Source organism: Schistocerca nitens, chromosome 3 (assembly GCF_023898315.1).
Source record: "Schistocerca nitens isolate TAMUIC-IGC-003100 chromosome 3, iqSchNite1.1, whole genome shotgun sequence".
In the NCBI taxonomy this organism is placed as follows: Eukaryota; Metazoa; Arthropoda; class Insecta; order Orthoptera; family Acrididae; genus Schistocerca; species Schistocerca nitens.
The window spans coordinates 921,994,212-922,018,339 of NC_064616.1; the positions used below are offsets into that span (position 1 = coordinate 921,994,212).

Sequence of the window (24,128 nt, forward strand, 5' to 3'; positions counted from 1 at the left end):
GGAATTTTTACGAGAGAGAGAGAGAGAGAGAGAGAGAGAGAGAGAGAGAGAGAGAGAGAGAGAGAGCAAGCATATGTCTAAATACACATGTGCACTTTAACATAACAGTTTCATTGGAATTTGCCAACAGTAGTGAATAATGCATCTCTCTTAATAATATGCAGCCTCACCAGATCTGCAACAACTCCTTTTAGGCAATGGTTGATTGGGTCTTCTGCAATCATGTTTCAAGCATGATCTAAATTTGAATTAATTCTGCAATTGGAACTGTAGTTTCACACATGGTCTATTATTCAGCCAGTTATTTTAGCAATTTTGCATTTTTAAAACTACTGTATTCTGAGCACTACATGTCCAACAAAACTTCTCTACAGCATTTTATCTCTGTTTTATTTCTGCTTTAATGTTTATACAGAACTAAACAGGACTAACATCTGTATTATACTTTCATACTATTTGTTATACAATAGTCAAAAAGTACACAAATAAAAATGAGGTAAAGACATATAAAAAGTAATAACTTAAGTACATGGAATGCAACAGCAAGCACTGTACGTTTAAAATTACATAACAGAAAATATCACAAGGTTTAGGCCAACCACGAAAATGTTTACTGCAGATTATTCATAACCTCCGCCAAGAAGTATTTCATCTTCAGGTCGTGGCTGGCGTTTGTATTTTGACTCTGTCAAAATAAACATTACCAGGCATGCAAACACCACAACAGCAACACCGATGAAGTTAATTAATAATGTTTCAGATGTCAAGTCACTGTATTTCCTGGAATGAAAAATGCGGTAATTAGAGTACTTTTGTTATTTCAAGACTACTGAATTGAAAAAAATTCAAGCAGTAATGGTCATAATTTTACTACTTGCAGGTATGAGATACTCTGGATACTCAAGACTACATCACAATTTCTTGGCACAAAACTACTAACACTTTGGAGGGAGAATATTAAGTACATGGTAGTCTTACATTCAGGTATCTCAGTGCATGAAAACTGAAAAATAAACAATTCTCTCTCAAGTTAGGAGACAAAAGCAGATCAACTAAGTTCACTGGAACAAATGAGATATACCCTTCACCTGTATCAAACAGGCCACCTTATATAGTAAAATATGTATCTTACTTCCATGAAACTATACTTAGTAACTGAAGGAGAAAGTTCAATACTTTCTAAATGAGCGGGCTGGTATGCAGGACCAAGCAGTGAAGTATCAACTAGGTTGAAATTCATTCTACAGTGCAGTGTAACGTAAAGGAGTGTTGGTGCCTTTACTTTGGATGTATACACACAGCTCAGGGATCTGAATGCACTGGACATACGTTCCATATTGTTAAGAAATACCTCTACCTTTCGAGTTAGTATTTATTTGTGTGACTGGTTGTCTTGTCCTCTTATTTTTACCTCCAACAGTCATTTTGCTCTTGTGGATATGCACAGAAATTTGCCTCCTTAGGATGCCATTAAAATCTCTGATAAACTTCTCTGCCTGTAGAAGCACAATTTCTGAAGTGTGTCACTGCATTTAATATAATTATACAACTATGCCATAATACTACCTATAACTGAGTTGTGCTAATTCTTTTCACATCTGCAGACCATAATCTTTCCAGGGTAGGAAACTTAACTTAGCATCACTGAAGGTATTTAAAGTGAGGTCACTGAACTGAAAAACACAAATGTTCAAAACTAAATGGAAAAATGATGAAGTAAACCAGTGAAACCAGATATGTTATTATAATTAATATAAACGAGACACTGCATTTTAATTGTGGTCCAAATTCACAACATGCTCAAAGAAAATATTTTATTATAAACTGAGATAACAGAAGTTTTGCATTAATATGTATTAAACGTAAATAACAGACTGAAGACACCAATGCCTTTCATATAAAAGGATTTCAGTTAGAAGAAGTAACAAATACGCAAATGTCTAGTTAATGCATGCAATTAAGACCACCACTTATACAGCACACAACTGTTTTTAATAACATTTCAATTTGTTGTGACAATTCTAAAGTTACTTATCAATATATATTATTTGGTATCCACAATGTGTCTCGTGTATCATAAGGGAAATGATTACAATGACTTGCCAGACAATTTGATATTACAGTTTTTGTTTTGTTAAGCCACAATTAAGATTTAGTATCGTGCATCTGGTATATTGAACCTTATCCTCTTAAAAATAATGTCACATCCTATGCCCACACTAAGAATGCAAATCCAAATGCAGGATTCTATTAAATTTTTAATTTCTTGAGGACATGATGCAGTTCTTGATAACTGCTTCAAAACTGTACATGACAATTTGTTCCATTCTCTAGGGGAAAAAAAAAAAGAACCAAGTACTGTATTGAATGATTTGTGTGTAACAAGTCAATGCCAAAATTGCAACTTTGATAATGGAAGTTAATTCACACAGCACGTTTCAGCCTGCCTTTCCATTACTAAGCATGGATGCAGAATACAACACAAACTGCTGAAAAAAATGTTTTGCACTTTCACGATCTGCAGTTTGCTTTTTATCAGAAGCCTCACTTTCATTATTCTTTTGACTCCACACAATGACTATGTATGGATACCTGAGTAGTCGGGGTAAAAGTAAACCAGCACTCACTGTAGTTTAAACATATTGGGGCATGGACTGCAAACTGCTTCCTAATTCACACATTCTGCAGAAGGATGCTTTGCACTAGTCACTTTTTTATGAAGTTAACCTGCCTCACAGGTCAATAGGCAAATGGCAAAAATCTCTGCACTGCCTCTTGTGCCTTATCTTCACAACCTCCGATACTCTAACCAGCATGAGATAATGAGAAGTGTAGTTGCCAAAACTCATCTTCCAGCACACTCTGAACATTGAAGTCTGACACTTGTCGCTGAACCCTGTTTGGTGTAGTGATGGCGACATTTCAAGCACAGTCTGGTTAAGACTGTTGCAAGTGCTAACTGTGCATTTCATTTGTGAGTCATTCATGGTTCTTGTTTTTCAAGCATAATTTCTAAAACTGCACGAGTTAGCAAGTGACAGCTTTCCTGGACCCATTGCACTAAGGGATGGGCAGTGCATAGCACACAGAGGCTTTGAAGGGTGCTGAGAGAGTGAGCAGAGGACACAATTGAAAAGCCTGCGTAGTCAGATGTACTCTGTGCGAGAATCGAAAGCAAACTCCAGGAGGTAACAGACAAAATGGATGCACCCAATACAGGAGATCAAAGGAGTCATCAAAGAAGGAAGAATAGGTTGGGTGGCCACACATGGCAGACAAATGGCACGCAAACCTCCTGTGGAGACAGTCACTGCAGTAGGACAGTGGTAGTTCAGCAGCTTCTGCATACATACGCTCAGCCACATTAGTGTAGAAGGTGTCAGTGACCAAATGGATGCCACAATGGTGGATAGTATAGGGACAGCGGAAGAGGGACATATGTGCAGATGCATAAACAAAGCACCCATAGCGTAGTTTTGAACGGACAAGGGACTGGTACAAACTGAGGAGGGTGACGCAATCTGCACCCCAGGAAGCATAATTGACAACACACAAGATGTTGAGGGAATGCGCACATGGGATGACCAAGGAAGTTTCCTATCAAGCATGAGCCCCACGAATTTCGTAGTTTCAATGAACGAAAGACCAACAGGCCCAAGACGTAAAGGTGGTGGGAGAAACCACATGTGCCGCCAGAAATTAACACACAGGGTTTCGACAGTGGAAAAAACTAAAGCCATTGTCAATGCTCGATGAGTAAAGACAATCGACACATTGCTGAAGGCGCGCTCAATGAGATATCTGTGGATAACTGCAATAGATGGCAAAATTGTCAACAAAAAGGGAGCCGGAGATGTCTGGTGAGACACAGGCCACTATAGAGTTAATGGTGATAGCGAAGTGTATGATGCTCAGGCCAGAACCCTAAGGCACAGCATTTTCCTGGATGAAGGTGTCTGACAAGGCAGAACCCACATGGGCCCTGAAAACTCTGCCTTTTAAAAATTCCTCAAGGAAACAGGGCAGGTGGCCACAGAAGCCCCACGTGTAGACAGTATGGAGGATACCAGTCCTCCAGTGGGTGTCCTAGGCTTTCTCCAAATAAAAGAACACTGCCACAGTCTGGGATTTCCACAAAAGACGATTCATGACCTGGGTTGACAAAGGAACGAGATATTGAACAGCAGAACAGTGCGCTCTCATTCTATACTATGCAGTGGTTAGTAAATTGTGAGACTTTGGCCACAATACCAGCCGGGCATGAATCCACCTTCCAAACACAGCTGGTGAGAGAGATGGGGTGGTAGCTGGAAGGAAGGTTTTTGTCCTTACTGGATATGACAGTGACTTCATGCCATCATCTCAGATATGGGCCCTCTTCCCAGATGCGATTGTATGTATGAAGGATAAAGTGCTTGCCCGCAAGAGAAAGGTGCTGCAACATGTGAATGTTAACAGCATCTGGTCATGGAGCAGAGGACCAGGATGAAGTGAGAGCATGATCTAGCTCCCTCACAGTAAAGGCAGCATTGTAGCACTCAATTCTGAGAGGAGGAGGGTATTGCCTGAGCCGCCTCTGCTCATTCCCAATGGTGGAAGGCAGGGTGATGATGGGAAGAGCTCCAAATTTCCACAAAATGGGAGCCCGAAATGTTGACATAGCAATAGGGTCCACAATGACCGTCTGCTACTGTCAGACTGGAAATTGGGGAATGCATCTTGGTCCAAGAGAGCCATCAGAGGTTAGCCCACATGACAGGAAGGGGGGGGGGGGGGTTGGAACAGTTAAAAGAACTAGTGAATGAAATCTAGCCAGCTTTTTTGCTATCACGAAGGATACGACGACACTGTGCACCCATCTGTTTATAATGATTGCAGGTTGCATCACAGCAAGCTTTAGTCCACCAAGGGACTGGGCTATGGCTTGTTGAAGAGGAAGTGCAAGGAATGGAATGTTCTGCAGTGGTAAGGGTAACGTTTGTAAGATATTCCATCTCTTCATCACAGCTGGGGAAATCTTGGACATCCAAGGTTGCCAGGGAGGAGTAAACCCACCAGTTGGCCTTAGTAAGCTGTCAGTTGGGTGTGCACGCAGGTGGGGTACAAGTCGGCAAACAGATAGCACATGGGAAATGGTTGCTCGAGTATGTGTCAGACCAGACCACTCGAGACGACGGGCAAGCTGGGCAGTGCAGAAGGTTAGGTACAGATGGGAATACGTGTGCAAGGGGTCTGAAAGGAATGTGGGTGCTCCTGTGTTAAGGCAGAAGACGTTAAGTTCATTAAGAAGGTCAGCCAAGAGAGCACCTCTTGGACAGGTTCTGTAATAACTCCTAAGGGAATGGTGCACATTACAGTCACCAAGCGGCAGAAATGGGTGAGGTAGCTGCCCATTAAGCTGGAGGAAGTTTGCCTGGTGACATCAAATGATGGAGAGATATAAATGGGACAAAAGGGGAAGGTCCAGTGAGAAAGAAAAGGCAGACTGCAACAGCTTTAAGGTGGGTAGTCAAGGAGATGGGCTGACTATGAACATTACCCTGTATGAGCAGCATGACCCCCACGAGACTGAATGCTGACCTCAGGGGGGGGGGGGGGGGGGAAGAGAATGTCAAAACAGACTGGGAAGAAATGCAAAAGCTTCAAGTGGTTGTGAGGATACAATTTTATTTCCTAAAAGCAGAGTACAAGTGGATGCTGCGATTCTAAAAGCAACTGTAAATCCTCTGTTGGATCAAAGGCCACGAATGTTCCATTGGAGGAGAGTCATGATGAGAAAAATGGAGGAGTGTCAGATCAGAGGCTGCCGAGACCCAGCCTGTGATGACACTGCTACAGGGCACAGAGGCAGGAGCATCCTACTCCTTGAGGCCCACAGAAACACCGGCTGTCTTGTTCTGTCGGTCTCACTAAGACCAATGTAGAAAAATGGTTGGTTGTGCACACCAGCAACATGGAAGTTGGCTGGGCAAAGGTACCCCGTGGCGACACGGTCAGAAAGGATCTTTGAGCCAGCGACGGAGAAGACCATTTGCCTTTGTTGGACTACTTTGATCCTTTCGGGTAAGCAGAGGAAGACTCAGGTGTTGGTTGGTTGGCTGGCTGGAGGAACGTAGGAAGTCTTCACGGGACTACTGCTCTTGTCCTTTCTGGCATGCTGTTTGTGTAGCAGATGACCTCACCCCTTGTGACTAGAGTTTGATGGCCTTTTCTGCACAGCGGGATGAGGGAACTGTGATGCTACCATGACACTGGACGATTTCACATCCTTTCACATCCTCTGAGCTGAATTTGATGTCTGATGTCTGCGTGGCCATGTCCTTCATAGAGTGAGATGTAACAAGAACAGTACTTTAAGTGCCAGATGGTAGAATGCAGGGTTTGCGACTAGCCAATAACTTGCAAGTGACCGGGTAAGAAATTTTTTTCCTTTACCCAGATCTCTTGGACAGCCCATTCATTCATTCATTCATTCATTCATTCATTGAGATGCATGAGAAAATCTTTAGAGGCAGCAGCATGGTCAGCACTGCAGTTGATACATCGGGTAAGAGGAGGTGGACAATCTAACTCTTGCACGCCCCTACCACAGGTTACAGATTTGGCCAGGTGCCAACTAGACATTCAAGTATGGCTGAAATGACTGCACTGGTAGCAGCACATTGGGTTCAGAATGTACGGGTGGACTGTGACAACTTCATAGCCTGCTTTGATCTTTGACAGAAGCACCACTCAAACTTCCTGGCAGATTAAAACTGTGTGCCGGACCGAGACTCAAACTCGGGACCTTTGCCTTTCGTGGGCAAGTGCCCTATCAAAATGTACTTTGCTGCAGAGTGAAAATCTCATTCTGGAAACATCCCCCAAGCTGTGGCTAAGCCATGTCTCCACAATATCCTTTCTTCCTGGAGTGCTAGTTCTGCAAGGTTTGCAGAAGAACGTCTGCGAGGTTTGGAAGGTATGAGACGAGCTACTGGCAGAAATGAAGCTGTGGGGACGAGTCATGCTTGGGTAGTTCAGTCAGCAGAGCACTTGCCCATGAAAGGCAAAGATACCGAGTTTGAGTCTCGATCTGACACACAGTTTTAATCTGCTAGGAAGTTTTGTATCAGCGCACACACTGCTGCAGAGTGAAAATCTCATTCTGGAAGCAGCACTGTATTAAAAAAAAAGTGTGTGGGCACTATGGAGTCATCTACCTTTTTTCCATCACCTGATGGATGCCAATGACACCCTCACCAGAGAGGTATCTTTGGATTTCGGCCTCGGACCGTTGAGCAGCGAAGCGGCAAGCAGTTGTGCCTGAGAATCAGAAGTAGTTTCCAAAAGCAAAGTTCCATTCTGTGAACGAGAGCAGGATTTCACAGGGCTGGCAATTGCATAGACACCTTTCCAAATAATAAACTGATTTACCATCACAATTGACTGTCTTCAGTACATGAAACCACGAGGTATATCTGTGCAGCTGGAAGGGTCTGAATAGTTATCCCATTTCGTTTACATTTTGTAGACTAACTGTGAAGATGATTGGCTTATTGCCAGAAAATCACAATTGCCAGCATTTCTGATGGTGTGTTCCTTTCAACTGGGGGCCCCCTTCACAAGGGGGCACACCTGCTGTAAGTGATTGTTCATACTTCATGTCACACCTCCCAAACATCTTACAGAGGGATCATCGGCAATTTTGGAAGCTCAGGCAATCAGCTCTCCCTGGACCTGGCCTTTACCAGGGGGTGCATGTGACCCAAGGCTGGAAAATGTTACCCAGTCACCTGTTATGTGTCAGACATGTTGCCTGGCCTTCAGAATCGCACGGAGGAAGAAAAAGAGGAACTTCAAACACTGAAGTGGAGGAAGGCTAGGAGAAGGTAAAAAATTAAAAGGGAGCAAAAACCAGGGGTGAGATTGTTCTTATGTCGGCTACAGACAATGCAGAACATTCCCAAAAAACAACCCAAACATGTTCCCAAGGGAGGGGAGAAAGAATAGCAAGAGGATAGACATGCAGCACGGAGGGGAAGAGAGATGCTGCAAAGGTTGGGGCCCCGTGTTAGCCAAGCACGAACCCGCCGAGTAGTGGTGACCCCGAGATGCAATTTTGAGTAGTAGCTTAGTTTTCAAGTCTTTTACAGTTCATTGCTTAGTAATTTTGAAGTGATAGTTATATAACAAGCAGCGAACACATTTACCCCTCAAGAACTGAGCCTACAAACAAGATTTGCCACACTTTTGGTATTTGTTTAGGCATCAAGTATGGGTGGTATTCTAGTGGTGCTAGTTTGGAACGCTCTGCACAAAACAAACCCACCTGCACTTATGAATGGTCTATCGTGTGTTTACATACAACAGTGAGATTTCAGGACACTGGAGATTCAGTGAATAATGTATACAGTGGTTTATTTTAGTTGAAAGACCCATAAATTTTAACAAAATTTAAGGGAACATGATCTAATGTCTGCTGTTTGAAAAATTGAGATAAAATATAAAAAATTAATTAAACCTAATTACAATTAAACAAAATACTCATGACCTAACAATTTCAGAAAGTTAAAAATTATTTGGTACCAAAGTTATTGCAATGTTTCCTTGCATTTCATGGGATAACCTTTAGATTTAGTCATTGCCTCAATTCCACTCAGTATCAAGTCTACCAGGTGTCCAAGATGATCTTGATCGATAACTATGAACCCTGAAGTGAGCAATTACTGTATCATTTCCCTCTTTACTGGGATTCCATCATGTAACTATGTTTTTCAGCCTTTACTCAAAGTTCTCAATTATGTTGAGATCAGGGAGAACACAAGCTACACATTTTGATCAGTCAAGATTGCTTTTCTGACAGTTCTTAGAGCAGATTTTGTTAACTCAGTTTCTTCATACCGTTCACGGACTTTTCTCAACCCGACTTTGTAGTGCCTCCATCCAACCCCTCTGCTATTTCTTCATACGTGTAAGATTCTTCAGAGTGTTACTGCCTCATTCCTTTTACTGTTGTGACCAATGGACAATTTGTGGTACAGGATATATTGTTTTGAATATCGTCTCCTGTCAGCTCAGTTCATTTTAAATAAACAAAGCAGCAGCAACAGCAACAACCTGAGTATTACAGTTGAAACAATGATCAGAATGCTTTTCCTCATTGGATAAAGCAATAACAATACTCATACATTGATTTGTCTGGACAGAATGAACTATCTGCAGCTGCACGAGCATGTAAAATAGTGACTTTTTAAACCACTGTCAGCTAAATATATTTATTTATAATAAAAATGAAACATATTGCATTTTCTGAAAGTGATAAATATTGAATACACAAACTGAAAAGAAAATTACAAGCATAATTAATTTATTTAGTATACCACAACCCATTTACATCTCATGACATTTGATAAAACTAAGGGGTAAAACTTCTTCAAAATTTATGTGAACTTGCATTAAAGCTTTTACAAAAGATGTGGTATGCTTTCATACTTAAGAAGAATGTATCTTGTCTAATTGTGAATGATGTAATACAGCTTTTGCACATTGTGCTTTGAGGGGTCATTTCAATTTTGGATGTGCAAATATAGTTGCATAATGACAAGAAGGGTTGCAGACACTATGTTCACCCACCCCCTTTAATACCCTTTATTAGTATTCCTAACACATTCATCTCGTCTCAAGAGACAGTAATCATACCATTCCAGTAACTTAAGCCACACCATCAGTCGTGCATTATAAAGGAGTGTTCAAGCAACAAATTATCTGCTTCAGTGTCTGTGGAAAATTAACCAAGCTAACAATCTTTTTTATCCATAGTGTCAATAGATATCAAAGAAACAATGTATTAATCTTTCAGTTTTCTTTTCGTAACAGGAAAAGATCTGAACTTTTGAGTTAAAATTCCTGCAAGCAGTCCGAAAATTTCCAGTTATTTACAGTTTTCGTTTTATGAAGACTAGATTATCTTGGCAGGGGGGGGGGGGGGGATATAATAATAATAAATAATAATAACAATAATAACAATAATAACAATAATAATAATAATAATAACAATAACAACAACAACAACAACAACAACAACAACAACGCACTTCCTGTGGGAATACACAGTATGGGTAACACTTTAATGTCCCACCACTAACGTGCCATTTGATAGCAAAGCTAATGTTAAATAATAAATCAAATTAAAAATATATTTACAAAATAATTAGTGACAGCAACAGGTCTTCATGTGACAACACAACGACCTCTTAGCCACAAACAATCCAGAGCTGACAGAGAGCATCAGGACTGATACAGGGATTAGTGATCACAAGGTCGTTGTAGCTAGGCTCAATGCTCAATACTGTTTCTTCCAAATCCACCAGAAACAAACGCAAAATAATTTTATTTAAAAAAGCGGATAAAGTGTCACTAGAAGCCTTCCTAAGAGACAATCTCCATTCCTTCCGAATGGACTATGCAAATGTAGACGAGATGTGGCTCAAATTCAAAGATATAGTAGCAACAGCAATTGAGAGATTCATACCTCATAAATTGGTAAGAGATGGAACTGATCCCCAGTGGTAGACAAAACAGCTCTGAACTCTGTTGTAGAGGCAACGGAAAAAGCATGCGAAGTTCAGAAGAACGCGAAATCCCGAAGATTGGCTAAAATTTACAGACACGCGAAATTTGGCACGGACTTCAATGCGAGATGCCTTTAATAGGTTCCACAACGAAACATTGTCTCGAAATTTGGTAGAAAATCTGAAGAAATTCTGGTCGTATGTAAAGTACACAAGCGGCAAGACGCAGTCAATACCTTCGCTGCGCAGTGCCGATGGTACTGTCACCGACGACAGTGCCGCTAAAGCGGAGTTATTGAACGCAGTTTTCCGAAATTCCTTCACCAAGGAAGATGAATGGAATATTCCAGAATTTGAAACACGAACAGCTGCTAGTATGAGTTTCTTAGAAGTAGATACCTTAGGGGTTGCTAAGCAACTCAAATCGCTTGATACGGGCAAGTCTTCAGGTCCAGATCGTATACCGATTAGGTTCCTTTCAGATTACACTGATACAATAGCTCCCTACTTAGCTCTCATATACAACCACTCGCTCACCGATGGATCTGTACCTACAGATTGGAAAATTGGGCAAGTCGCACCAGTGTTTAAGAAGGGTAGTAGGAGTAATCCGTCTAACTACAGACCTATATCATTGACGTCAGTTTGCAGTAGGGTTTTTGAGCATATACTGTATTCAGACATTACGAATCACCTCGAAGGGAACGATCTATTGATACGTAATCAGCATGGTTTCAGAAAATATCGTTCTTGTGCAACGCAGCTGGCTCTTTATTCGCACGAAGTAATGGCCGCTATCGACAGGGGATCTCAAGTTGATTCCATATTTCTAGATTTCTGGAAAGCTTTTGACACCGTTCCTCACAAGCGACTTCTAATCAAGCTGCGGGCCAATGGGGTATCGTCTCAGTTGTGCGACTGGATTCGTGATTTCCTGTCAGGAAGGTCGCAGTTTGTAGTAATAGACGGAAAATCATCGAGTAAAACTGAAGTGATATCAGGTGTTCCCCAGGGAAGCGTCCTGGGACCTCTGCTGTTCCTGATCTATATAAATGACCTGGGTGACAATCTGAGCAGTTCTAGGTTGTTCGCAGATGCTGTAATTTACCGTCTAGTAAGGTCATCTGAAGACCACTATCAGTTGCAAAGCGATTTAGAAAAGATTGCTGTACGGTGTGGCAGGTGGCAGTTGACGCTAGATAACGAAAAGTGTGAGGTGATCCACATAAGTTCCAAAAGAAATCCGCTGCAATTCGATTACTCGATAAACAGTACAATTCTCAAGGCTGTCAATTCAACTAAGTACCTGGGTGTAAAAATTACGAACAACTTCAGGTGGAAAGACCACATAGATAATATTGTGGGGAAGGTGAGCCAAAGGTTGCGTTTCATTGGCAGGACACTTAGAAGATGCAACAAGTCCACTAAAGAGACAGCTTACATTACGCTCGTTCGTCCTCTGTTAGAATACTCCTGCGCGGTGTGGGATCCTTATGAGGTGGGATTGACGGAGGACATCTAAAGAGTGCAAAACAGGGCAGCTCGTTTTGTATTATCAATTAATAGGGGGGAGAGTGTGGCAGATATGATACGCGAATTGGGATGGAAGTCATTACAGCAAAGACGTTTTTCGTCACGGTGAGATCTATTTACAAAATTTCAGTCACCAACTTCCGCTTCCGAATGCGAAAATATTTTGTTGAGCCCAACCTACATAGGTAGGAATGATCATCAAAATAAAATAAGAGAAATCAGAGCTCGAACAGAAAGGTTTAGGTGTTAATTTTTCCCGCGCGCTGTTCGGGAGTGGAATGGTAGAGAGATAGGATGATTGTGCTTCGACGAACCCTCTGCCAAGCACTTAAATGAGAATTGCAGAGTAGTCCTGTACATGTGTAGATGTAGAACAGGAATACTTAGTTACACACCACTTTTCTTCCTTGCATTTTCAATTCCCATGGCTCTATATAAATCAATATTTTTCTTCAGTCATCAGTAACAGTGACAAGTCACCGACTACTAAAAGAGCAAAATTATATGCACATTATTTTTATTAATGAATTTCTCAATCAACTACTTTTCACTGATATCAACTTTTGTGAATGAAGACTGACAGTCTTAAACTAACCCCAAATACAAGCTCTTCACATGCCCGACCAACCAGTGAACCTTTACACTCCCAACTCAAAAATATAAATTTCTGCTACTGTCACCATGCTCTTTCCCTGGTGTGCAAATGCAGTTTTTTAAAAATCATGATTTACTAAACATTCAGTACAAAAATTTTACTTACGGAGTCTGCATGAAGAATGCCTTTTCAGTCATACCAAGAAGAGAAGCAGCGACAGAACATACAAAGGCCATATTTCCAAAGTATACATGTATAGGCAAATATGCCGACCTCAGTGATATTTTTAAGCCAGGGAAGAGAAATGTGATGAACCCAGTTATAAACTGAAACAGAATTTGTTAATTATTTGTAGGAAGCTTTTTAATAGTTTGTGTTGTTAAGCTTAGAAACATAAGCTTAATGTTTTAATACAAATGCTTTTAATTTTTTTTTAATACAAACTAAGCAAGATCATTAACTTCTGACTGCTAAGGAGAGTGTGCAGTATAGATACATTGTGCTGTCATAACCCCAGCATATGAAACAGCTTATACGCAGACTTCTAACAGTATGTTAAAATGGACCAGTCCAATACTTTACTTGATAATGTCACCTCATATACATAAAAGTACGTTGCTCTCAAGCCCTTTATATAGTATGCCATAGTATAATATAGCTTCTTGAATATTAGTAGATGATCATACAAAAGTGAAACTTTATTCGTAATTTAAAAGATTTATTCTCTCAAATATGACATCCACAGATGATTCAGAGAAAAAGAGGTTAACTCTTAAGAGTTCTGTGATGTTTTAGTGTTACTGGTGTTTACTGACAGGTTCTGATATTTAGTTGCTTAGATCACTTCCCATTATCTTTAATTACAAGTAAAATTCTTATTGTGCTGCATCATACATGTAAGAAAAACTGTTGCCATTTAATGTTTTATTTTTGCCTATCAAACATGTTTCACCTATGTTCTGATATGCAAAAATACAACTCAGTTGCAAAAAGTGGAAGTTTCTCTTACCTATATTATCATGGGCTCTATAGTAAGAAGTGTGGCGTAGAGGTTAACAATGCTAGCTGGTGTCCTGCAGGTCACTAGTAATTTTTTATGTAGTGTTCCTCAGTTCTGGAATGTTATTTAAATATCTTATGAACATGATGTCTGAATATTCAAGGTTGGCATTAACACCAGCATTCTAGGATGTTAATATGAATAGTGGCACTTTTCATGCAGGAGTTCACTTCTGTTCTGGCTGTGTGGGGGTGTCAGTCCGCAGTATATGTGTTTTCAGCACTAAGTATATTACTTAATTAACAAGTCTGCCCTTGGATTTGGACTCCGTTGTGGTTCTGACATAGAAAGATGATTAAGCATAATTTAAGTAGCAACTGATTAACAATGGTTGCAAATAATATGTATAAATTCTTTCAATGGTATGTTTTTTGCTTGTTCTTTATTAATTATATTTTACATTGTGAGAACTGGAATGAGGGTGATTACATATCTACTTTGTTTTCTGGAGGTACCTGATGGGACTTTCCCGTCAATTGGTTGCACTTTAACTGAACATCAAAATAAACTGTGCATACAGCTGTGTGGAGATATTAACATTATTATTTTAGTAATTTATACAGCCAAAAAATAAGCTTTTATAAATGTCCCACAATGGACTCTAGAATTAGCACAGTTCATGATCTTCCTTTACCACCATTACACTGCTACAGCAATTTCCAACAGAAATCAAACCAGGTAGTTGAGGCAGGAAGGTATTAATCTAAACAACGAAGTAGAGGAAGCAATGTATTTAGTCCATCAAAGATGATTTATACAATCTACTTTAAGTTTACAATGTAGAAAGCTGACTGGAAAGGAACAACTGTGTGTTGATTTCAATTCATGGAAAGGGAAATGGTTGGAGAATCTACAGGAAACAAGCCAAGGGAAATACATGAGCCATGCACCCAAGCAATATGTTGTTGTTGTCGTCGTCAGTCCAAAGACAGGTTGATGCAGATCTCCATGCTACTCTATACCGTGCAAGCGTCATCATCTCCAAGTAACTATTTTAACTTGCATCCATCTGAATCTGCTTACTGTATTCATCTCTCCCTCCCTCTGATTTTCACCCTCCACACTTCCCTACAATATTAAATTGGTCATCCCTTAATGCCTCTAAACATGTGCTGCCAACTGATCCCTCGTAGTCAAGTTGTGCCACAAATTCCTCTTCTCCGAATTCTGATCATTAGTTACATTATCTACCCATCTAATCTTCAGCATTCTTCTGTAGCACCACATTTCTAAAGCTTCTATTCCCTTCTTGCTTAAACTGTTTATCATCCATGTTCACTTCTATACATGCATACACCCCATACAAGTACATTCAGGAAAGACTTCCTGACACAAATTTGTTAACACAAAGTGTAGCATTCTCTTTTTCAGAAATAATTTCCTTGCCATTGCCACTCTACATTTTATATCCTCTACTTCCACCATAGTTATTTTGCTTCCCAAATAGCGAAGCTCGTCTACTATGAGTGTCTCGTTTACTAATCCAATTTCTTCAGCACCACCTGATTTAATTCAACTACATTCCATGCAACAAAAACAAAAGGAACAAATAACATATGAATGGTGGAAGTCACTTTAGGCGATTCAACTGAGGATTCTTTGTTAAACATTGTTTATTTTAATAACTAAACACTTAGCATAGTTTCACAAACTAGCATGAAGATAAAGGGGACATGCACGTGAAGAAAGAACCACCTATGAATTCCAGAAATTGTCATATCAAATGGAATAATTCTAATAACTATCTTTGACTTGCTTATCAAGGTGAATTACCTGTGAATTCAAAAATTTAACAATTCTACATTTCTTCTAACACAAACATACACAAGATACATCTCAAATGTTCATTGTGGAAAGACAATATTGTTCATTTAAAAATAAGATATTTAGTTTTTCTTATCGTTCAGTAATCTGTTGACAGTTTCACTTTTGCATTGTCTTACACTAGATCAAGCTCTTGCGCATAACTCTGTGCCTCTGGGAACAATGAAAAATGACATTTATCAATACCATTCAGTCTTTTTCACAACTGACTGACTTTCCTAAGATTAACACACACTTAGCAAACATAACTTCCACAAATTTTATAGAAAAAAGATTGAAAACATTATGTCCATGTTTGAATTCGCACGCAGCTTGCAAGTAGTCTTCAGCACACAAATACAACACTGAACTTTTTTTTAAAAAAGCGTAACAACAACAAGTGCTAGTTAGAACTTAATGTGGAAGTTTGCAAAACTTATGACAAATGTTTTGTTACAGTTAAGCTCTGTTAACACTACAAATGCTTCTACGCAAAAAGTTTATTTTCTAATACCTGGCAAGCAAATAGTATAACAGCTGTCAACCCAATCCAGCTGTGAAGTGAGTACATATTAGGAATTGGAGGTGTAGCAAGGTTGTGTGAATCGAAGACAGCCTGAAGGCCAATCACAGATAATATAAAAGCAATTATCTGCATCACAGCATGGGTCACCTTCAAGTGGTACTTGCGGAAATTTGGATAAGCACGATACACCATGACACCTGTGAAACAAAAAATAAGGATAACATTCATATGCATAAACTGCATCTTAATAAATATTGTTTTATGCCATACAATTTGCACTTAACAGATCATCCAACAGTAGAGAGGCTCAGCTCTTTTTTTTTTCCTTCCCATTCATTCCAGAAGTCTAGACTCATTCTGAAAATTTAAAGTTTCATCGTATGAATGAAGCTACGATTCTACTGTTTTTCATTACAGTCTTCTGATCTAGTCGAGTCCTTTCACAAGTGCAACCAGCACAAATGTTCTTGTGCACTACTAGAGTCTAGAAATGCCTTCCAGTAAATTACCCACTGAAATGTTTCAAATAGTTGAAGAAACTGCTATGGACATTAGATCACCAAAGGGTTGAACACTTAAGGTGACAACCAATAAATGAACTTATTTCAGAAGTCCACAACTTTACATCGCATGTATCTCCTTTTGTTCTGCTCATTTTCTGGTGGAGCACAGTGGCATGACTGTACTGAACTGCTTGGCCATTGCTACTAAGTGGATCTATTCTGATGAAGCTTGGTACATTATGCAAAAACAGTCTGAGACATAGCAAGTTGGAAACTACTCCATTTTCTGTGTGTTCTGCTCCCATGAATAAAATGTTTTCACTCTTATTCTACATTTAATATTGCTGCACACGCAATATGAAATACATGGAGGCATACATCAAATTGTTACTTAAGATAAACTCCATTTGAATGTATAGTTAATTTTTTATTTTACCTTCCTAATTACAAGGTTACAATTGGTTTTAGTATAAGCCTGAGCAATTTAAAGTTATGGTTAACCTAAATTACAATGTCATCTCATTAGAAACCATTTTGAGCTAATAGGCATCATAGGTGGTATTGTTACCACTCATTAGAAAGCAAACATTTCCAGTTTTTTGAAAACATTTTAAATTAATTGAAAATAATTTACATATGAAATAACTGACATTAAAAGTTTGAATCCTAATTTCAAATGCCTGTAAGATTCTTAACTTAAAAGTATTTTATTGCCATGTTTTCTGAATCAGAAAACATTTCTCACTAATTAATTTAGTCACTATGATCGAGAAACTTAGGATCATAACAGACTGATTTCAAGCTGGATGCCATACTTTTAAATAGGGGATGTCACACTGCAGATTAATAATAATGTTCCATGTACTTTTATAATATAATAACCTGCAACACTTACCATATACCATATAATAGTGATGTATTAGAGTCTGTGCAAAATAGTCAAAACTAACTATTTTCAAAGCATTGAGGAGTTTCATAAATCTCACCATATTCTTACACCTGTCTAAATAGTCACCCCTCCACCAAAATCATCAGTCTGTCTGGCAACATGTTAACTCCTGTGTGTATCGAAGTGAAAGTTTGCTGTTGGGAATAACACTGAACATCTATGCAGCTTTAAGCCTGCAACAGGCAAACAATGATGTAATGAGAACCCTGAGCGAGGTATACAACACAAAATGTCTTAAAATCTGTGCTGTGACATCATGTCTAAGATGTATGTATTGTGTGTGAATCCTCAAATTATTAATATTTGACCACTATTATTTCTGCACAGTGTATTTAGATTGGTGACTGTACAGCAAGTTTTGTTATGTGCACTTATTTCCATGTTTGTCACTGTACATTAGACCATTGTAAAGTGCAACAAATACTGTGCCTCTGACTAATGGTTGAATTAGTTCTCTTCTGGATATGTTTATGAAGGAAGAGGTATGCTTCTCTTTACCTGTGCAAAACTTATCTGTAAAATGGGAACTGACCAACAACAAAGTTATAGTGCAAATAAAGGGGAAGGAGCCATATTTAAAATTCACTTATTGCATAGTCTACATCAGTGTTCTGCAACTGGTGTGCTGTGGCACACTGTTGTGCCACCACAAACTGAAGGGTGTTATCTGAACATTTAAATATTACTGTAAGAAATTAAGGTAAGTCTATTTTAGACACTACAAATTTTTATGTTTGAAAAGAAATTTAAATTGAATTATTTCTTTCAGTTTTAAGTAAAAAGGTACTTATTTATTCTTTATTTAATACATGCTGATAACACATTTTCACACAAACTAAACATTTTATTTATTCAATATTATTGTTATACCTTGCTTAAGATGATTTTATTCCTGCCTGTATCAGTATACTGGCTATGCCATTAAGATATGAGTTCTACGTAATACCACATTTTTCCCTAAAATTCTGGGTATTACACCCTCATTTTTATTGCCTTAGTTCGATATTTGTTCCAGTTTTTAACTAATTCTTAAACTTTATTTACCTTTTCGTTCACTTCCAAAGGACCCACAAATTGTCAGACAACAATACAGTATTTAAGTTTGACAATATTGTTATTACTTTCTGGACTTCTCAGAGAGCATTTCAGTTCAGTTTTATTACAGCTGTGCTCTGCACTAACGAATATTGCGATTGCTACACCAGTATTTTCTATTACAGTCTTTAACTTTTTTTCGATATGGATAAGTTCATTGTATGGTGTCATCTGACCTTGAGTGCAATTGCTGAAACCATTGAACCCAAAGAACGTTGTTCAAAGTCAATACAGTAATGATTATCACTCTTATCGGTTTCTTTGGTGTGGTGTTGTCTGTTAAAACTAATGCTGCTGCAGTTCCCATTAAATTGAAACATTTGTCAAGAAAACATTCCTCTCTTTTAAGCAAAGATATGAATCATTTTTGTCAGTTGTTCGAACAAAACGAAAACAAGCGAAGCTTAGTGCTACATCAGCACATGTACAGGATGTCTTACCTTATTGTATAAGGTATCTTACCTTATTGTAAAGGCCAAAAAGAATCACACACAGTAGCAGAAACACAGTAAATGCCCACGTATAAAGAAATGGTAAAAATAGTCCTTGGTTCAGAAGATGCTAATGAAATTTAAAAACCTTTGTCTGCTGACACCATCAGCTGCTGAGCGAGTGACATGTCCGGAGGCATCAAATTATGAAAAAGAAAATAAAAACCAGTTTTAAGTTCTCACTTCAGATCATTTCAAGTAATTTCTTTTTGTGAAGAAATATTTTCTGACTAATAAATTTGTGGTTTGCAATGAATTACTGGGGGAGAACTGCATTATAGTTAGTACAGAAAGTTGCCTGTATGACATGCTGAGTGAAAGGAGTTGTGGGTAATGCACACAAACTGAATCCTAACAAACTGATCATTGTCTCATTCACTGGGAAGCCACTATTTGAAGTCTTTGCCATCTCCTCTCAAAATTGTAATGTGCAAAGTAGTGAAACCCATGGTTCTAAATATGTGGCTTTTAGAGAGAGAGAGAGAGAGAGAGAGAGAGAGAGAGAGAGAGAGAGAGAGAGAGAGCGTGCATGCATGCTTGCATGTATCCATTCATGTATGGAGCATGTGATGAATGGTTGTTTAAATGCCTCTGTGCGTGCTGTAATTAATGTAAACTTTTCCTCAAGCACCCTATGTGAGCACTGCATATGGGTTTTAGTACATTCCTAGAGACATCATTTAAAGCCAGTTATTGGAACTTTTTAAGTAGGCTTTCTTATGACAGTTTACATCTATCTTCAAGAGGCTTATGGTTCAGCCAAACAAGCTAGCAACCATTTGTGCTGACCTCAGCATGCATTCAATATCCCTTGCTAGTTCTATCAGGTATGAATCCCGAACACTAACAATATTTTAGAATGGATCACAAGTTATTTTTAAGCAATCTCCATTGTATACCGATTGTATTTCCCAATATTTTACCAGTAACTGAATTCTAATCCCCGATTTACTCATGACTTACATCTATGTGACCATTCCATTTCACATCCCTACACAGTACTACACCTAATTATTTGTACGATTTGACCAATTCTAACTATGTCTCACTAAAATTACCATCTTAAGATAAATTTTCATGTCATGAAAACACAGTTGTGAGTTTATGAACATTTAAAGCACGTTCAAAATCTGCACAACATTCAAATCTTATCAAGATTTGACAATATTTATGCAGCTTCTTGCTGACAGTACTTCATTATAGTTAACTGCATCATCTAGAAAAGTCTGAGGTTACTATTAATGTTGTCCATAAACTCAGTAATTCACAACATAAACAGCAAGGGACTCGCAGCAGACTTTCCTGGGATACGCCCGAAGTTCCGTCTACATATGATGACCAGTCAGCCACGAAAACATGCCGACTCCTCCCTACCAAAAAAATCCTCAATCCAATCACTTGATACCGAACATGATCATAATTTTGATCGTAAGTGTAGATGACGTACTGAGTCAAATGCTTTTCATAAATCAAGAAATACTCCACCTACACAACTGTCTTTATAAAAAAAAAAATTCAGTATCTTAAGGTAGGCAAGTGTGAGTTGGGTTTCGTATGATCAATATTTTTGGAATCCACACTGGTTGGAATGGGGAAGATCATTCTGTTTGATATCTCATTATTTTGAGCTCAGAATATGCTCAAAGATTCTGTGACAAATTGACGTCTAGGATATTGGGCAGTAGTTTTGGGGATCATGTCTACTACTATTCTTGTAAATAGTTGTGACATGTACTTTCTTCCAACTACTGGTCCCAACTTTTGTTTAAGGGCTCTATAATACAGTATAGTTAGAGGGACTAACTTTGCCACAAATTCAGGATAGAATCTGACAGGGATTTCATTGTTCCCTGGAGCTTCATTCAATTTTAATCATTTCAGCTGTTTCTCATCACCACTGACAGTAACACTTTTCACCCATCTTTTCAGTGGTATGATGGGGTAGTTCTCCTGGGTTTCCCTTTGTAAAGGAACATTTGAAAACTGAGTTAAGCATTTCAGCTTTTGCTAAGCTACCCTCAATTTCAGTTTGTATCTCATTCCCTAAGGACTGCACACCTACTTTAGTGCCACTAACACTAACAGCCTTTACATATGGCTGTAATTTCTTTGTTTAAGTCCATTTGACAATATTCTGCTACAGTGATCTAAGGCTTAACACACTAGTCTCTTGACAATTGTGTTTCATTCAGCACCTCTATCTATAGATGTAAGTTTTGTTTTACATCTATTATGCAGTAGTCTGTTTCCTTTAGACAGTTCTCTGCAGAGACTGTCTACCATGTAGGTATCTTCCCATCATCAATGGTTCTACTGGGCATGTATCTATCCTGTACATGGTCAACTATCCTTTTAAATTTTAGCCATAGTTCCTCTACATGCACCTGTCCTGTGTTGAAAGTTTCAAGTTCCTCATTAATATATACCTATTGCCTTTTTTATCTAGTTTACTGAACATATACCTCCTACTTTATTTAATTTTCCTTTGTACTTTGGTAATCACTGCTGCCACAATCATGTCATTGTTACCGACACCAATTTCGACGTGGACATCCTCAAACAGGTCACGTCTATTTGTTGCCATTAGATCTAATATATTTTCATAATAAGGTAGGTGTTCCTAACAATCTACTCTAGGGAGTTTTCAGAGAAGGCATTTAGTAATGTTTCACAAAATGTTACATCACGCCCACCATTAACAAAACTGATTTTCCCCAATTGATTATTGGATTATTTAAGTCTCCACTGACGACATTGATTGGTTACACCACAAGATGAGTCTGGTGGGCAATACAAGGATCCAGTTACCTTTTTATGCCCACCCCTGATATTGCATCTTGCCCAACAATTGCTCATGCAGCTTCAATTTCTATCATGGTGGATCTGAGTTTCTTGTTTACTGTGACACATACACCACTTCCAGTCCTCATTAGCCCATCCTTTCGATGTAAAGGAATTTCCTCCCAAAATCTCAGAGCTATCAATTCCAGGTTTCAACCAGCTTCCTGTACTTAGTATTATGTGAGCTTCGCTGCTTTTCAGGAATGCTTCAAACTCTGGCACTTTGTTGCGAATGCTTCAGCAGTTAACTACAAGAACTTTAATCCTCTCACTTGTGGGGGAATTCCTTAAACCTCTGGGCCCCCTACAGCTGTCATCTGGACTTGATGGAGAGTCATCCAATCTAAGAAACCCTTGTGCACACCCCACACAGAGCTAGCTACCTACACAGCAGCCTTTGATGTGTAGTGCACACATGACCCATTTTAAGGGGACCCTACAGCTCTCAACTCTATGGTACGAGTTCAGGAAGTCACAGCCTAGCTTGCCACAGAACATTCCAAGTCTCCGGTTCAGTACTCCCACTCAACTAAGAAGTGTGGGGGAGAGGGAGCAAGCACAGTCTGTTCTGCAAAAATGCTGTGAATTGTGATCTTCAATTACACTCCACGTGTAAGGCTGGTATTCTCAGTCTTAACTGGTAGTCACTAGATGATCCAAGTATGACCTCTTAACTCTGACAGGCATTTGTTTCAACATGCACCATAATCTGCAGTTAGTTGCATTCTGTCATCAATGGCTGCCAGAATAACCTCTTAAGTATGCTGAATGAGGCCCCAGGCAAACACAGAGCACTGTGTTCCTGTCCCTTGCTGCCATTTCCCAAAAGGGTACCATTAGTCGGCAAGAAGTTTGAACTGCTGATGGTTAATTGACACATAAATGTCTACCATTTTGCACTTGCCTCTTACTGACATGGAATTAAGTAAATTTGTCCACAAGTGGAGAGTCCCACTGGCTCAGTTTCAGTTAAAGACAGCAACTTCTTGTTGTCGGTTACAGGGATTAGTACAACACCCTCGGTTATCTGTCATCTCTCTTTACCCCATATAGGATGCCTAGCTCTACCATTGGCATGCCAGTCAGTCAGAGTCAAGTGGACAAGTAGTGAGATTCTATACTTATCACGGAGAACACTGTATCTACAGCAGAGGATAGCACTTTATGTACCTTTGGTACTACATGATTCTAGGGAGCTCTTCCAACATATCAATTCGCAGCACCCAATTGTTTGAAAATAGTCAGGGAGATTTCCAGCTGCTTGTTAACATCAACTAACTCATTTTTTGTTTGTGAGACCAGCATTCACAGTCGTGCTGCATTGTGGCTGGTGCACTGTTTTACAGGGCAGTGAACAAATAACTTTGAAGTACACCTGCTGACTATCTTAATCCGTTTATCTAAAGAATTACTAATTCCATGTAAGAATTTAAGCAAATACACAAAATGAGATTAAGGAAACAGAAAAAGCTGTGGTAAAAATTACTAGTTTCTTAAAACTTTTACACTAAACTTATGGAACCTGTTGTATATACACTTTTTATATTTAAAAATTTATTTACAGTTGCTGCAATCACCCATGCCTAAAATTGTGAAACTTTAAGGTTAATTATAGCCACAAAAATGTAGATAGTCTTTACTCCTCTTGAAAGGAAAAACTAGATTTAACAGTTTTAGTTACAACATATGCTACAGTAACAATCAAATGCCAATTTATTATGAGTTAGTTTATGCAAAGGACTACTGTTCTAAAAAATATTAGAAGAGCCCAAGTACGTTTTAAGCTCAATTGATAAAAAACCAGCACGATTTTATCACAGCACTTGCAAATGTGAAGTTGCACAATACATCACAGTACAAAAAAGTATTGATAAAATCAATAAAAGCTTGTTCAGAAATTACACAAACAGTAAAAAATGCGAATCTCAGCACATGTGGTTTCTGCAGTCTGCTTTTACATATACACAAATGTGTAAACTGAACAAATTTTTTGCGTGACTACACTGGCATACCAAATATGAACACTGCAATGTCAGTCTATATCAGTCAAAGTCAAACTGTTCAACAGTAACAAAGCATGTCTTCTGCCTGGAGCAGTAAGGTATTAACAAAACAGAAAAATACAAGGTAGAAACAAAAATATTAATAATGCTTTAATATTATCCATCCTAGTCAAAATAAG

At 38.8% G+C, this 24,128-nt stretch overlaps 1 protein-coding gene across 1 annotated transcript in view; it reads right to left on the minus strand.

The window, feature by feature from the left end:
• Positions 1-402: 402 nt before the first annotated feature.
• Positions 403-24,128, minus strand: part of LOC126248993 (transmembrane ascorbate-dependent reductase CYB561) — a 49,827-nt gene continuing 26,101 nt past the window's right edge. Inside the window, exons 3-5 of the mRNA XM_049950568.1 lie at positions 16,056-16,264; positions 12,844-13,004; positions 403-780 (exon numbers count right to left, since the gene is read on the minus strand). Coding sequence (XP_049806525.1) covers positions 621-780; positions 12,844-13,004; positions 16,056-16,264 — 530 coding nt within the window. The 3' untranslated portion in view covers positions 403-620. The remainder of the gene's footprint in view (positions 781-12,843; positions 13,005-16,055; positions 16,265-24,128) is intronic.